Genomic DNA, 17,599 nt, shown 5'->3' with positions numbered 1-17,599 from the left:
AAAAAGGTGTACTCAGATTAGTTTCAGTTTCTTGAACTGAAAGCTGGTACAAAAAATACGATTTTTGCACACATATACTGTTCATGTGCATTGTCTAAGAATGCCAGCTGCAATACCCCAAGGACCCTGCCCTACTAGATAAGGACACAGCTTAATGAACACTTCAAACCGGCACAGCTGAAAGAAGCAATCCTACTGCTTCCACAACTACAGTCGCTTGCTCTCTTGTGCCTTCTTCCCTGTGACGGCATAACTTTTTCTGCAGCTGTGCAGTGATCGAGGAAAGCAACCAGCTGAAAAGCAACCAAATTTTTGCTGGATTAGCTTTCAACTGTATCTTTTCCCCAATCCAGTCCACCACATGGCTAGAGAAACACATACTCTGTCACAAAGAAGTGGTTTGTGTGCAGAAGGACAGAGGGACTACTTCCGGGCTTTGGATGCGAAAAACAGCTTTCGGTTGCTGCTCAACTACAGCCTAAAGGCTCAGTTGCAGCATATATAATAAGAAGCAGCAGAAAGGAAACTCCTCCAAAGAAAGCATTTGTTGTCCGCTGGCAGCTAAGACTTGCAATCTTAGCCCATCTACCACCAAGGCAGCTCACCCTGTCTCCGCTTCCTGGGGAACAGAGAGGCAGAGTAAGACTGCAAGGAATTAAATTCAGCATGGCATCTGCATAAAACTGGGGAAAGAGACTATTTCTGCATTCGCTTTCAGAGCACGTGTGCAAAGATGACAGAATCAGGCCCTACATGGTACTTTTGATTGATTAAAAACATGGAGTGTGAGTGCATATATTATGTGTATTAAAAGTAAGTATCATAAAAAGAAACATACCTTGGAATTAAAGATAACATACTTTGGCTTACACATATGCTCATGTTCTGAGCTATTTGATAGGATAGGAGATGTTGCATTTAGTCCCAATTCGTAACAGGAAATTTGAAACTTCTTGTATATAACCTAGAAGAAGAGCAGAAAACAGCTAATTGCTAAAAGTAATAATAAAAAGCTAATTAAAATTCAAATGCCTGAGAAATTCTGAATATTCTATGAAGCAACTCTAATCCAGCCAACAGAGCAAGCTGAACTTACCACTATGAGGAAAAATACCATGCAGCTTAATGAAAATCCACTGGTATAGCCAAGATACCCTGAAAGAAATTCAAAAGAAAGCTAATCCGTAACTATTTTACTATGCACATGTTTTTTCTTCTTCTCTTTATTACTTTATGAAAAGTTTAAATTTATTTAACATGTATCACAAGCATCTGGGCAGCAAAAAATCTTCTCTTGTTGATTTGGGAACTTTTTGCTTCACAAGGCTCCTGGCTTTCAAACACATCAGAGCTTTGTTCTGATTGGTTTGACTTATGTATTATTTTCTAATCTTTCTAAGGGTCATTTATGGCAGCTAGACTAATTTTACTTTTGAAAGGAGCTGTGATAACTGAAACAAACCAGAAAATGGGAAACTGCCATTGGAACGTGAACTGAAATCCCTGCTACTCAGAAATGTGAAGTTACTATGGGTTAGTTTCTCAAATGAAAGATCACAACATGAGTTCAGTGCCAAAACTTGTTATATGCTTTCAAAAAATATATTGTGTACTTACCAGCATCACTGTGAACTCAAAATGTCATCCTCTGTACACATATAACTTTACAAGTCTAACACCTCCAATTAACCTGACCACTGAAAATTTTAATGTTTATAGAAAAATAATTAGTTTTTGCAATCCTGCAGTTTGTAAACATATTCTTACAGTTTCCACACAGAATATAGTTACATTATGAAATAACCACCCTTTTAACTACAATTTTTTTATCAATTTCCACAATCATATGGATGAAGCTCGTTTATACTGAGTTCATCCACTGTGACAATTTAGGCCTACTTCTTTCAAGATGCTCGAAACACAGCTAATTCCTAGGCCAGGCAGTTGCTTAGATTACAAGGAGAGCAAAAACTTTTTTATTATATTTGAGTTGTCAGTACAACTGTCAGTGGCATGATGTCTGGACTCATTTATTTTATTCCCATAATGACATTTGCGTCTTACCTAAGTTCTTAAGGAGACATAAAGGGAGGATTATACCGAACGTCACAGTGACAACAAGAATCCGCCCATCCACGTACCATGCCCTGGATAAAACATTTAAAAAAACCCACAAATGAACACACCTTAAACACTCTCTGGTTTTCCTTACGCTGAATCAGCCACTCTTTAATCACTACAGTAACAGAATGATCTTTGGCTTTCTTATGCTACAAGCTCCTACAAAAGGAAAGACTGGGGCCATGTCTGATCTTTGTAGAGTACTGAAGTCATTTAGTATCCAGTTTGCAAAACACATCACAGTTTTGACTCAGATACAGCAGATTTTCATAGACACTAGACAAAATATTACCCTGTGACTGAGATCAGTGGCTGGGGCTGCGGTGTGGAGCAATATCTACCGCAACCTGATATAAGCCATCCTGCCAGGACAAGAAATGATCATGCAAAGGGCCAGACCCACAGCACAGTGTGGCACGGGGGGCCCATTGCAATCTGTTTGCTGAACCGCCCGGGCATGTGCCTGAGCTGCAAATCAGGCTGCTGTGGGCTGGCATGCATACCCAGCCACAGGCTGCATCTTCTAGCAACCTCGTCCTGCTGGAAAGCAGGAAAGGGGAAAATGGACAGCACTAGTGACTGTTCTGTTGATGCATTTTCACTGCCCTGTCCAATTTAATACGAAAACCTGAGGAATGGGATTTCTATTTTTTTCTGTTGCATGACAACACATGATATAACCCAGTGCAAAGGACATTTAATACTACAAAGAAATACCACTGCTCTGTTAAAGAAGCTGGTAAATGTCAAGGAGTGATAAGTGGCAGAAATCTAAGTATAATATTCTGCTGTTGTCATGTATTAGCATTGAAGAATTTTATACTGTGAACTGTGCTTCAGGGGCAAAATCCTGTGAGATGCTAAGAAGGTAGGGAAATATTTAATATCTTAAACTCGTGTTATTCCCAATGGGTGCTGAATATGTTCAGTATCTTCAAGTGTTACCTAGCACTGTACAAGATTGGATCCTATGATAAGAATTTTTATAAATCCTAATTCTAAAGCAAAATCTGGTGTTCACAGGCAGTGACTACTAATGACTTGAACTTTCATTTCCCTTCCTTCCTTCTTTCCTTCCAAAGGTTGTCTTATTTTCTATTAACCCACTGAGATATTCCTGTGAAAATCTCCTGTGGACAAGCAGAGAGAACATCCAATACTTAAGAGCTTTTATTAACATATGCGTAACCTTATCTACACAAAGTTAAAATCTAAACTCAAATCACCAAAATGAACTAAACTTACGAAAAGGATTCTTCTTCTCCCATCAGAAACTTTATGGCAGAAGGCAACTCATTTTTGACTATGAAGAGATAGCTCAACATTGCTGGAGGAAGAAGAAAGTCACTTTAGAAAATGGACAAGATATTTTGTGGAATACACAGAGAAAAGCATCCTGAACCTTTCCCCATGTCAACTTGTGATGACAGAAGACACAGAACTCTAACTGACTGTAAACTACTGATCATTCAGTAATACATCATTTTTAAAAGACTGAATACAAAATAGCAGCTAGAGCCATATGAAGGAGCTTGAAGATCCTAAGACACCACCGAGAGAATGAGGAACCTGACTGGCTGGTAACCATAACGAATCCACTATTAAGATGTCCCTGGGTTTTGCCTTTTTTTTTCCATACACCTCATCTCCTTTACCTCCAACATTCTGAAGAGATGTAGATCCAAAAACAATCATTTTTCCTGGAGTACCAAAGACCTGCTCACCAAGCTTTTCATACACCATGCAGCCTGTGTTAAAAGAAATGGGGAGATGGATAATTAATATATCAACAAAAGCTGTTGAATCAAAAAAACAGTGATTCCTTTTCAGCTAACCATTCATCTGTGCAATTATATCTTCTCTTTGCAAAGAAATAGAGCTTTCTCTTGTAACTAGCAGGGCTCAAACTTATATGAGAATGTTTTCTTCACCTCTCTAAATGTTATATTTAGCTACCAATCACTTTGGAAACTGAAGCTCTTAAGGAGGCTATTACACCTCTTTAATGAATCCATCTATACCCCTTGTGACATTTAAAGTCCTGGTATTCCCATTTTGGCATATTAGGTTTGCACCCTCAAGGACAGTGAGGTAGAAAGCCTTCTCTCCAGACAAAATTCAGCACTGCAGGATCCACAGTTCAACATTGGCAGCCAAGCTAGAAAGACACAGTAAATGCTGTAATTTTGCTTGGTTTAACTAAACAGTCTAAATGAAGGCAGCCACTGGTTTACGTGTTGATTTACAATTTTTAATGATGAAGCATTAACTTCTGAATTCTCAATGTGCTATGTTTTTGGTAAAAGCAGGGAAAGGTGTAAACTATGACTAAAACTTCATTTTTAAAATTTGTCAAGCTCGAGAGGCTCCTCTATTAATTACACTGTGTTTCTGTTAAATGTTTTTCCATCAGCTGTGGTTCAGGCTGAGAAAAAAGATTGAACATTGTGAAGATGGTGAGATACACAAGAACAGAAAGAGAAATATTGCAGATGTTACATTCAACAGACTGTTTTAAAAATTGATCTCATTGTTTGGATTTCCCTACACTTCCTTATAGCTGACATTTCTTCTTTGAAACTTGTATAAACAGTAAGTTTGAGCTTAATTAAGCTACATTAAATGTAATGCCATCTCCAGCAGCATAGAAACCAGGGCTTAGATTTTGAGAATTAACAGAGCACCAACGTGTGCACAATTAGGCATGCACCTAATTGAAACGGGCAGTTGCTGTCATTATACACACTAAAACAGTAACTCGTGTATGTCCAAATTAAATATTTAAATATGACAATGTTCTTATGCACAGATAATTTTCAAAATCTGGCTTCGGAGATTATTCCCTAAGGAAAGAGACTGTTGGACTTCAGAATACGAAATCACTTAACATTCTGTGGATAACCTCTAATTTCCGTGTTTAGAAATATATTTTGCCTAGAGATATACTTCTCTCTGTGGAGGAACTGTTCCCTTTTACTTTCCTCTAGGAAACCTCCTACTACACCATCAAGGCTACCAGGAATTTCACCACTACCAATTAATGACAAAATGCATTTCTAAGTAAGCACTGTAAACAAAGATTCACTATAATTCAGTTGAAATTGGTTTTGTAATGCAGAGAAACTATTTGAGATGTTCCTTTTATCTCTCTGAAAGTGGAATTTCACTACAGCAGAATTCACTCTTTTTCATACGTTTTCTCTTTATAGTGATGGTTAGATGCTGCTCCCCATTGCCATGGCATGAATTCTTTTTAATTCTGAGCTTCTGACCCCCAAAGTGTTAGGTCTTTCTGTTATGTCAGCAAAGTGACAGAAACTTATCCTTCACAAAGCCCTTGGCCTTATTCTGACTACTTTTCACCTCTTTTTCTTTACAATTGTACTGAAATAGTATAATAACGCCTTAAATTACCTGTTTCCTTTGAACACACCAACAGGAGATAAATTGAATAAATAGACAACAACGTCACTGAAACCAAAAGCAGCCTACAAAAGAATGAAAAATAAAGCTTACTATAAGAGCTAAAGTGTAACATTGCAATGCTTTACACATCAGGTCAGATTCTTATTGACGCTGAAACAATTTTTATACTCCTCCAACAATGCAGAGAGCCCTAAAAATAAATGTGATTTACATGCTGTTTACAGTTTCAGTACATTACACTGGACATATAAAGCCCTGTTACGCACAAGGATTCGACCAAGTACAACTTGCTTTGTAGGACTCGTGTGTGCACCCTATTGGTGACTTTTAAGATGTCCTGTTACATAAGAGCTAAGATTTAATCAGAGTGAGGATGAGCTGTGTATGTTCCTCACCACCCAGTCTAAAGCTTTTTTCTGGAAGCCGAGTAAAAAATTTCAAAGGAAAGTCAGCCATTTAAGGACTTCCAAGCCAAAGGGAAGCATCTTTTCCCACATCACGTTCCATATGCGGCCAAAGGGGTACAGGAACGGCTTTTTACGTGCTTCCCAGGGCCTGTCAAGGATGGGAGAGGAGGGAGGCTAGCACGCTGCCCAGAGTCGCCCTGCTCTCCGCGTGCAAACGGGACTCCTCTAGCCGACATGGCTAACGCAGTTTGGCTGGATGAAAAAGATATGGTCTCTCCAGCTTTTATCCTGGCAATGTTATTGGCCCTATCCTCACGCCGAGTGACCCCCAGAGTTGTGGCCCCTGAGCACAACAGCGATGGAGCCTGTACCTCCCCTCTCGCCCTGCCCCAAGACCTGCCAACACCAGTTTCTCTCAGCAGCAAAAGCAGAAGCCAAAGGCTCATATCCTGTCCAGGCACGGACTGGTGCTCCCTAACTGGTGTCACCCTCCGCTCTGCTGTGATCCATAATTTGACTTTATACACAGAAGAATTACAGGAAGCAATGACCAAACTGTTTGTAGGGAACTTGCTGGCACATATAATAATTAGTCAGCGCTAGGGGCTAAGTGCATAAAAACACATTTGCTCATTGCTCTACGACTTCAAGCCAAGCACCATGCGTGCCTTTCGCTCCAACACCCTGACACACAAAGACCTGATGATGTTTTCATGATGTGTGTGAAGAGCGCTCAGACAATCTGCTGGCAATTCCTCCCTTTATTATGACAACTGCCCTCAGGACACCAAGCAAAACAAACCTAACATTTAACAGAAAACAAACTGCTACCATAGATAGGCAGCAACAGGTCTTTTTCATAGTAATACACAGAAAGAACAGGATAAGAAGCTATCCACTCCCTTTTTTTAGGACCAAGTAATGACCCAAAGGTTTCTTGGGGCCAAAGGAGCAGGGAAGACATAAAGAGGGGATATAAGGAATTACTCTTCTGACAGCAGAGAATGATGGTTGACAATAATGCTGCACTTTGCACAGCCCAAAGGGTGGTTCTGTCTACTACTTGCTGCTCGGGGAGGTGGAGAAGGGAAAGGAGACTGTATGGGATGAGCTCACTCTGCTCCGTTCTTCAAGGCTAGGCTGAGCCCGCTCCTGCCCGTGTTCCCCGCAGACCCACTGCGCCTGTGTCTGCAGCGTGGGGCTCGGTGCTCACAGCCACCGCTGCTCGCCTCTCTGACTGAGTCACTCCCGGCCCCAAGCCTATTTTAATATCAAAAGCTCCTGTTTTTCAGGCACTGAGCTCATGGAGTCTTTGCAGTGGTAAAAATAACACTTCCAAGCAGCCAGGTATTTATTTGATCTGTTGTCCTTACCTCCCCATAGGATGCTTACAGAGACGCTTGGCATTTTCATTAACACTGTATGAAAAACTTGTTTGTGTTAGGACTGTGGTATGGACAAGGATATTCACACCAGAACCACCCCTTGGAATGGACTGAAAATGTCCACGCTGCTCACTCTGCACAAATTCAAAACAGAAGCAGGGGAGCTTGGCCTGGAGTCTCAAGAGCACTCCCCTTTCTAGTTTGCCCACTTTTAAAGAAGTGCTGGCAGCTACATAAGAAACCAGCACAGGTAAAATTTGCCTCCCCCCACAAATTCAGAATAAACAATTTAGGGCACAGGACTGATATAGCACTAGGAAGAACAAACTGTTCCTGCAGCACCAGTGCTGCTTGCTCACAGCTGCCACCTTACCAAGTGAGCTGAAATACGTACCATCCCCAGCCCGCTGTGGCGTCCCAGGCTTTGTGACCAGAAGACCTGCGGAGCTCGTGCAGTCACCTGCCTTACTGCACAAGACAGCGCTGGGCCCGTGAGGAACGGCCTATGGCAGAGCATGGCAGAGTGGCCTCGCATGGCTGCAGTATCCCCCTGTGCGACCTCCTGGCGCGTGCCACCAACGTGCAGGGCAGGGCAGGGATATCCAAAATCACATGCAGCTGGCTGTAATCTCATACTGTACCTTATCTAACAAGCCCTGTGTCTCAGCAGAGCTTTTTAGATCATCACAGAATCACAGAACGGTCTAGTCCAACCCCCCTGCTCAAGCAGGGTCACCTACAGCAAGCTGTCCAGGACCTCGTCTAGGTGGCTTTTGACTATCTCCAAGGATGGAGACTCCACAGCCTCTCTGGGCAACCTGTGCCAGTGCTCTGTCACCCTCACAGTAAAGAAGTTTTTCCTCATGTTCAGATGGAAGTGTCTGTGTTTCAGTTTGTGCCCGTTGCCTCACGTCCTGTCGCTGGGCACCACTGAAAAGAGTCTGGCCCCATCCTCTTGACACCCTCCCTTCAGATACTTATTCACGTTGATAAGATCCCCCTCAGTCTTCTCTCCTCCAGCCTGAATGGTCCCAGCTCTCTCAACCTTTTCTCATATGAGAGATGCTCCAGTCCCTTAATCATCTTAGTAGCCCTTTGCTGGAGTGGTGCTTTAGTCTAGCACTGCATCATGTGCAGTGCTAGACTAAATGCAGGTCAAAGGCACCTTGCATTTAGTCAGCCCCTATGCCTCTGCAGTGCGATCCAACACGGTCCTGGGGCTCCAGAGTGGCACCACAGGAAGAGGGAGCTTAGCTGGGGAAGTGCTCCTCTCACCTGCAGGTGGCTTGGTAGCCACCTTGTAGCCTTCTGAGCCTTCCGTGCCACCTTTCTGCAGCAAGGTTTTCTCCCCTTTTGCACAGAGGAAAGGATGCTTTTCTTTGGCCTAGGCTGTAGTTATTAACAATATTAGGGTTAAAATTTTCTGAGTTCCTACCTCAGCTGTTTGCCTGGGAAGTGTGACACTTCAGTATGGCACTAAGTTATACAAACAGTATGTGAGAATATATATTCATTGTCATGGTTATTTTGCATGTCCTGTGCCAAGAATATAGGATCTGAACTGATCCACAGCCATGGTAGTGTACACTTCAGACTGCAGCAGTTCTAAAGTTGTGAGAGTGGAAATCAAGCTGCATCTGCTTTGTTAGTGCTTAAAATGCTCCTTTAATTTTTCCACCTCTATTTTCTACTTTCTGAAGATGGTGTATGCCAATACTGGCAGACAGACTACCTGGACAAAGCAGCCTTGAAACACTCCAGAATTCTGTAACTTAACGGCAATGAATGTAAGTGCTTTCTCACGTGCAAAAAGCAATGAAATTATTGCTAGGACTCTAATCACTTGTAATACAGAAATGGTTCTAAGATCGACCTTGTGATAGAGACAGCAGAACTATACATTATTGGAAAAATGCACTGAATCAAAGTGTGGGAAAAATGTAATAATCCTGATGGACTAGATTTAATTCTGACACTATTGCATGATAAAAGAATATTTAAAGCAGTTCAGTTTTCAGACATAACTACAGACACCACACGCAAAGATCCTGCATCTCTAGGCTACAAAGATGAAATCCCTGCTAGCCTGGTCAGCTGTTCCTGCCAGCTTCCTTACTTTTGATCTCAGTAGGCTGATCTAGCTCAAGGCCAACAGCTCTAAAGGCATTATAAAGCTAATGAAACCAGTTATCCACTCTTAAATCCACACAGTCAACTCTGTAGAGCATAATGCTGTTATTTACTGTATAACATCTCTATAAAACATTCAGCTTTGGTAGTTTTTGGTAAAATTTGCTGGTACAGAGTTACATACACACTACTTGCACCAGGAGAAGCCCAGTCACTATCAGAGACGTTTAGAAGTTTTCTGGTGTTCAGAATCACTGGTTTGATCTACTTCACTTAAAACCCCCCTGCCCTTTCACATCCTTTAAAGCAAACACATTTCACTGAAATTCCCATGAAAATCTGTGCATTTGCTGAAAGAAAGAGAAGAGGATGGGATTATTTATATGAAACTAAAGCAGTAAGGAGAAATTGTGGGTGCAGTATGATGACCTTTTGTGAAGCACATGCAAAAATTCTTTCTTCTTAGCTGAGACACTATTATCTCATTTCAGAAGAGGTAATAACAAAGCTGAGCAGAAGTAATTTTTTTTTTTGGTTACAGCAGTTTTTGCAAACACCAGACTGTGCTCTCAGAGGTCTGCTTATTAGAACACAGGTGGAGTGTCACTTACAGGTTAGACTACTGTCAAAAAAATACCCAGCAAAAATGAAATAAATTCATTCCCTCTTTATAAGAAAGATTAAATTAAAATTGGGCTCTCTAAATTAGAACCCATCTACTTTATAGCCTAGCTTAGTTACAACACAATTATGAGACTGTACATTCTTAATGTAGGTGGATTAATTCTTGGATTATTCCCAGATTTTACCCAAACACAGTGAATTACATAGTAGCAGCATGGATGTTGCTACCCTGGCACAAAACCCCGGCTCTACATACTGTTTTGGCTGTCCACGCTGTAATATACAGAGCTTCCATTAAATATTTCCCAAAAATCTAACAAACAACAAAGTCCTAGACTTTTTAGATTTGTCATTCAAGAAATGACACCTCTTCAGAATTATCTGTAAATGCTGAACAGTTCTCAAATATTGTAAGTTATTATATTTCTTCCCTCAATGAACATGTATTACTGGAATCTGTGCACAACTCCCAACTGATTTCTTAACAATCTCTTTTCACAATGAAATGTCTCATACTGCAGTCCAAAATAACACAGTATTCTGCATCTTAGTCATTCCTTGGCATCGTTTCATTTTTAAACTATAAAATTCTTCTTTACAAAATGCCTTTTTTTTGTGGAGTTGAGTACTCTACCTCAAATCCTTTTTCACACTAAAATCTTGGCTATATTTATGTTGGCTTCTAAGGACTTTCACATAACAAACTGAAGAAACTGTGGGAGTGAGATGAAAATATAATATGTAACATACAAACGAGTATAAATACTCTTTTCTCTTGATAAAAAAAGGTAGTTTTTGTACCATGCATGATGAAAGCTCTAGAGCTCCTATAACACAAATAAGAAGCAGGTACTATCACACTGTAACTATCACTACTGAATAAATTTGCTGTTTCTAATATATGTGTAGACCACGGGTAAAATCCTGACTAGGCTAAGTCAGTAGTAAGTAACATGGACTTAATTTGCTCTAGAACTACAACTAGTGGCTTTTCTTTCACAATTTTGAAAAAAAAAAAAAAGTCTGAAACTTGTAACTAACATTTTAAAACTTGATCGCTATACTTGAGTCCATCTTTAAATAACTAAACAACTGACCTATCCATCAGTACTCTGAAATCCAAGCTATTCATACAGGTTGGTTACAGCAGAGTAAAAAAGCACTTCACGTTTTAAATGGACTATAAATCACCCCACTTGCTTGCAGTGCACATGTTCTTTAAACACAATGAAATTGCACAGAGACCTGCTACTTAGCACATAGATACTCACAAAAAAAGGAGAATTCCCGTGTTGGCTAATGCAAAAGCAAGGCCTAAAATTCCACTGCCCATAATAGCGTTGCTGAGATTAAAGACAGACATTCCCAGTGAAGTAGTTCCTGGAATCTGGAGAAATGAAAAATATACATGTAAGTAACAGTTTGGAACACAGCAGAGAAATGCATCTATACTTTAAACTGCAATATTTTTGATATATCAAATGTAAGTAGTTACTGCTATGGAAACAAATCAATAAAAAAGTGCAAGGTTTGAAAGAGAAAAGGTGTCACTGAACTTTCTCACAGCTACATTCTGATCACTGTTTATAGATTGTGTAAATGGACATAAACGGTATAGGCAATATATAACTCATAGTACACTTTCAATTCAAAAATCCATCTTTCACTATGTTTGTAAAACATCTTAGGCATGATTTATATGTTGTAAAGCCGTAAGGAACCACCATGATTTCCTGCTCAACAAAGTCCTCCTGCCTTCACTTTTCTGAACTGGACCAAAACGCTTGGGTTTTTTGTGTGTTTTTCTTTGTTTTTTTGAAGTGCTGAGCATGAGCACTTCCTGCTGGAACTTGAATTCCAGCTATGATTGTGTGCGCTCAGCACTTTTGAAGACCACATCTAAAAGCTGTACATATGCACAATATATAGTTCATTTTGACAGAGAAAAGAACAGTGGGAGGCACTTACATATTCATCACATTTCTTTTTTTCCAGGTGGCTGTTTGTAAGACTTCTTCTGCTTTCTCGATCCGAAATAAACTTGCTGAAAGAAGTCAAAGGATTTATTTCCATCAGAAGTGTTTATAAAATGCAAACACGTTAATTCTATGAGCATCACGTGATTACAAAACATGCAATGTATAAAAGCTGGATGAGAAAAGAGGTCAAACTCATAACCATCAACGAGCCAGATTATGCTTCACTTACGCTGGCATACATTGGGCATCAATAAAGGTAACACTAGCACAAGATCAGAATGAATGTATACGGAATGGCATTTCAGAAGATTTAGTAATGAAAAAGCACCCATTTTGTGGACAGGAAGACGACGAATTTGCACAGACATTAACAGGGCCCTGCTAATGGACTTCTCCAAGTACCCTGCTGAGGTGTGGCCACCACCGGCTCTTAGCTACAAAGCTGGCTCCCAGCCACACCATTTGTTTAATTGGCATGCTGCAGCCCTCCCAGCCACTGAGCCTCAGGTTGTCCGAGGTCGGGATGAGCCCGTGGGAAGGTGGCTGTGGCACCTGGGTACTGAAACCCTTTGGTGCCACCTCCGAGTCGACAGGGCTGGAGTTAAAAGGAGGAAGAAATGCTGCCCGCAGCCACCACTGCCTGGGGCCATCCTGAGCACAGCGACAGGCTCTGTCAATGTACCAGCAGCTCTGGACTACTGCATTTTCATTAAAGAGTCTTTGAAAATCCAAGTATTAAGTTCACCAGACTGCAGAATTAAACACTTCTGTGCTGGGAAGCACGGAGTAAAGATCTTTTCTTTCTCTGCACCCGTTACTTGTGCTTCATCCTTGAGACGTACCCATCAGGAACTCGTTGTTGCCAGAGCAAGATTTGTCTCCTGCCTCTGTGTTTCCGCATCCTTGGCATTTATGACACTTCTGATCTGGGTTTGCTGTTATTTTCTCCCAGATCCTGTCTTCAGTGAATGTTTTAGTTTGCCTATAGCGTTCTCCTGACTTTTCAGCTTTTGAAGACTTATGCAAAAGCAAGTCCCTGGCATCTTTGTTAATTTACAGACGGTTCTTAGGCGCTGGCTATTGCATCAGCCACTGTGTGAGCTGCCTTCCTAACCAGCGACTGTCACCAAGTTTCAGAGACCCTTTTTGCTGCAGGTAAATTAAGGTGGCTCTTCTTAAATGAAAACAAACAATAAACTAGACACTGTGGTTTGTCTTACGTAAAGAGCAGCCCTACTAGCCACTTCCCACAGCTGGGACTGTCTCCTGGCTAGGGACAGACAGTTCATACTTTGACTCAGACTATGTTTTACTTCAATGCAGCCAAAGGTATTTAGGCTGGTAATAAGACACTGAATTCATAAATATAAAGCGCTATCAAACTTCCTTACTACCCTGGTTGTGACCTAATTACTAGCAAAAGATGAGGAGAACATAGTTTCTAAGCATATGCCAAAATGATACAGCTGTAATGCTACTGATTCAATTTCCACAGCTGACACACTGTGCCTTGCATCTTTAATATTTTTTTCACAAAGTACCTTGTACTCAGTCTTTAGATATAAAGGTAAACATCCTTAATAGAAAAATGTCTTTAAAAGTCTGACCTTTCTCTACTATGTATTTCCATTTGGAGTTTATCCCTTATATTTGGCAAAATCTGTCAAAAAGTATTTAGTATTACTGCTGCTTTTGTTGTAAATTTGACTTCTACTCATCAGTCTGCTTTGACTGTCTTTATATAGACAACAACCAACTACAGGTTCCTCCTATATTTTTGAAACTATTAACTTCAGAAGTTAATTTGCTGCAACATACAGACACCATGCCAGGTTTAGCAGTCCTAAAGAAGTTGGAATAGTTGACTGAACCTCCTCCACTGTCGTAAGAAGTGAAAAGCAACCACTTCTATGGTAGACTGATCCAAAATTAACTTTCTGAAGTTCACCGCATAGGTATTTTACCCTCATGGAATAAAACCTCAAACTGGTCTTCTACAGATTCAGAGCTTGCATATTTTCTTTTTATGTCTGTTTAAAGCTCATCTCTTGAATATAGGCAGCTGAGTGTGAACAGTTTGGAAAAGACATTCCAGCTCTCTCATGAAATACCCTGCAGGCAATTTTACAGTCAGGAGCAAAGAGAAGAGTTTTGTCTCCTATCGATTTTAAAGTGCTGCTGGGAACGTCTGCAGACTTTGCCTTCTTCTGTCATTTACGGAGATCCTGTGTCATTTTAGATTTTGTCAGAGTTATGATAGAAGCCACTAGTCTGTTCCCCTCCTCCCTTTTCTGCTCACTCCTAGTTATTTAGCCCCTGTTTAATACTTACAGAAATAATAATTTTGTAGATATTATTATTGCTGCTTGGTACTAAAGTTCAAAGAAAATTATTTGCAAAGAGTTTACAAATGATAAAGACAATACTTGAATCATATTGCTCAAATATGAAGCTACCTTGGAATTTTTTATTAAAATATTTTTGATGGAAAAAATGGCTTCTCCAGAATCAGTATTTTCTGTGGCAACAATTTATTTTTTTATGGATTGGACTTAAAAAAAGCTAATCTGATTTCATAAATTGATCCAGAGTACTGCTTTGAATTAGTCCTACATTAAACTGGATTGGACTTGCTGTCCAGCCTCTCTTCTCCTATTATAAGCTGGGCTCCTCACCCGTTCCACATTTACCATGTCACACTGCAGATTTTTTTCCATTTATGCTGTATGATGTGGACTGCAAGACAAAGTCAGACAAGAGATTGTGGCTTGTATGCAAACAGGGCCTCCAGCCTTCCAAATTGCAACTTCTATGAGGGACATGGCAATGGGTGTAGCTTTTTTACAGGGTGCCTCCCAGCCACAGGACTGCTTGTCCGGAAAGCTTAGCAGCAACGCAGTTGTGGGGTGCGTAGGTGTCCGCCTGGTCTCGAGGCTGCACTCCAGCTATGGCCGCATTCGTTATTACAGTCGACATAACCTGCAAGCCCAGACGAGAAGGCTGCCTCAGGACCACACTCAGTAGGTGGTACAGGCATGCTGTATGACACCATAAGTTTTTCGTAAGTGGAATGCATTACTGAACTTAAAAAAACAAAAAACAAACAAAAAAAAAGCCAGAAAAAAGTAGGGGGAAGGTAGTCGAGTGAATTCAACAAAAAAAATTTTCCCCAAGATTTTGCTTTTTATGAACATTTAACTTTTTTCATTTCAGGGTGTTTTTCTCGACAATATGAAAGGGAACATACGTTGGAATACCAGAATTTCTAGTTAAACCATTACATGCATCTGCTCTGTTTAATAGAAGTTCTCAGAAACTGGACTATTCACTGTCACAGAATGTTGTATATTTGATTTTTATAAATATGACAGGAATGAAGTGAAATGATTATTTGCTCAGATTCTCTCAACCCTCACAAGGACTAGAGGCCACTGTGAGAGGTGCTGTAGAAATGCACAATAGGATGGCCCATGTCATTAAAGCTTTGTGACTCCCTGACAAGCATGAAATCCATTTGTGCTGTTGCTGTCTTCATTGCAAACAGTTTATTCATCATCAAAAGACATAACATGTTCTTGTGTATTTCTGCTTCTAGTTGTGCTTCACATATCACAGCTGAGTATGAACAGTTTATACCAAACTTCTCAGATATGTTTATAAAAGAATACCCTGGCCAAAAATAATCAGCTCATCCTTGTGATGAATCCATCCTCATACTTGGCTTACAGAGAATCTGTTAATCTAATTTTTCTTCTTGTTTCATTTAGTGCAAGGTAGAAAATTAGTCTTATTAGCAAAGTGGCTTTAAAAGGACCATGTTTAACTATGGTCTTGAAATTAAATTTACTAAAGGACTTATATGAGAAATGTCTCATACGGGCGCTGAGTTAACCATTTTTGTTAAGCAGAGTTAAACCATTTAGCTATCTCAGATATATTTAAACATAATTAACTTAAAGTGGTATTTGACAATGCCTTAAACATTTGTTAGGGAAAGCTAGTTTTGCCAAGATGACAGACCTCTATCCTTAGGCATCTTCCTAAACTGAGCTGTAGCTTGAGCAACAGTAAAGATTTCCAAGGCAAGCAGGAACAAGAAACGCAAAAGAAATTTTGGTCTGGTTTACACTGTGAAACTTCTACTACATCTGGGTATACCTATGAACAACCTTGTTACCTGAGCAAGGACTGCTGATAATCTACCAGCAGCTGTAAACCAAGACGAACGTTCAGTATCATGCTAGCCGCTTGCTGAGAGTTTAATCACTGTTATAGATACAAATTTGTTGACGACCAGCTGAATGGATTTTGTCCTGTTACACAAAGCAGTAGGTCATCTAAACACAGGTTTACAGTCACGTTCAGAGATGGCAAAGTTTTATACACAAGATACCTGGTTTAACAGCACACCAAGAGGCGGCTGTTTGGATTTGATGCAAGCTTCTTCTTCACTTCCAGAAGAAATTTAACATTTTCATATACAAAGAAAACCCCTTCCCAATACAACCCCCCAAACCAATACTTCCTCCCAGTGGTATATATAATCACATATTTAGGCCCACATTCAGGCTGGAAATCCAAAGGAAATTAGAGATTTTTTTTCCGAAGATCAGGAAATGTTTGGGATTTAAACACAGGCCTGGAATCTGCTCCTCACTGATGTATCTTCCCCAAAAGACCCTTAAAACCTCTGATTTGCATTGAACAAGGTAAACTATGTACTGGGAAAAGAAACAGGTTTAAAATGAAACACAGAGTGCAAAATTAAACAAGTTGAAACAGCTAAAAGAAGATAGTTGAAAATTACAGATCTAATCTAAAGCTCAAGTGAAATCAACAAAAAAAGTCCCACTGGTTTTAATGGACTGTGGAGTTTCACATAGCCTTATGCCATATGTCAGACAGCGCAAAAATGCTCTTCTGTGCACTGATTAACCTCGTATTCCTCAGAGATGGGGCGTTTGCCAGAATAGTTCCAGAAAGAGAACAACCGTATCCTTCGAGGCGGCGTTTGGGCAGGGGAGCAGAACAGGGTCTACCTGTCTGCTCGCACCCCTTGTGGGTGCTGAGGCACTCGCACACGCTGGTCGAGGGCTTGCATGGGCACGAAGGGGCCTTTGGCCCCGGCTCCAGAGGAAGCCCATGGGGCTGTGCTGGTGCTTGTGCGCTGCCGCCCAGGCAGTCCACAGCTGGTAAGGACAGCCTTGAAACTCTTGTTTTTAAGATGGAGAGCAACGTGAACACATTGGGTATGTAGGGCAAAATATTACTAAATAGTAGGCATGAGTAAACAGCTATCCAGTGAGCAGCCTAGCAGACAGATGAGAGATGACCTTAATGGGCTGCTTCCTATGACCCAATGATACTTTGCGAAGGAGAAGAATCACCCATAAGGGAATGGAAACTGTGGAATGCTTTAGCCTTCCCTAGAAGCCAGAAAAGTAATTAGAAATCCTGTTGAGGTTTCTGACACTCTTTCCTCAGCCATTTTCCTTCTTTCTTTTGCAGGCAGTCTACTCGGACATCT

General features: G+C 40.6%; 1 protein-coding gene across 1 annotated transcript in view; it reads right to left on the bottom strand.

Annotated features, from left to right (window-relative positions):
- SLC38A1 (solute carrier family 38 member 1) overlaps window positions 1-17,599 on the bottom strand; it is a 43,402-nt gene that overhangs the window by 15,620 nt on the left and 10,183 nt on the right. The window contains exons 3-10 of the mRNA XM_013947810.2: window positions 12,062-12,137; window positions 11,365-11,480; window positions 5,536-5,609; window positions 3,777-3,869; window positions 3,367-3,448; window positions 2,065-2,147; window positions 1,097-1,155; window positions 839-964 (exon numbers count right to left, since the gene is read on the bottom strand). Of these exons, the coding sequence (XP_013803264.1) occupies window positions 839-964; window positions 1,097-1,155; window positions 2,065-2,147; window positions 3,367-3,448; window positions 3,777-3,869; window positions 5,536-5,609; window positions 11,365-11,480; window positions 12,062-12,137 (709 nt within the window). The remainder of the gene's footprint in view (window positions 1-838; window positions 965-1,096; window positions 1,156-2,064; window positions 2,148-3,366; window positions 3,449-3,776; window positions 3,870-5,535; window positions 5,610-11,364; window positions 11,481-12,061; window positions 12,138-17,599) is intronic.

The sequence above is a fragment of the Apteryx mantelli genome, chromosome 1 (assembly GCF_036417845.1).
Source record: "Apteryx mantelli isolate bAptMan1 chromosome 1, bAptMan1.hap1, whole genome shotgun sequence".
Taxonomy (NCBI): domain Eukaryota; kingdom Metazoa; phylum Chordata; class Aves; order Apterygiformes; family Apterygidae; genus Apteryx; species Apteryx mantelli.
Note: the sequence above shows the minus strand (reverse complement) of the source record. Positions and strands in the feature narration are given on the sequence as shown.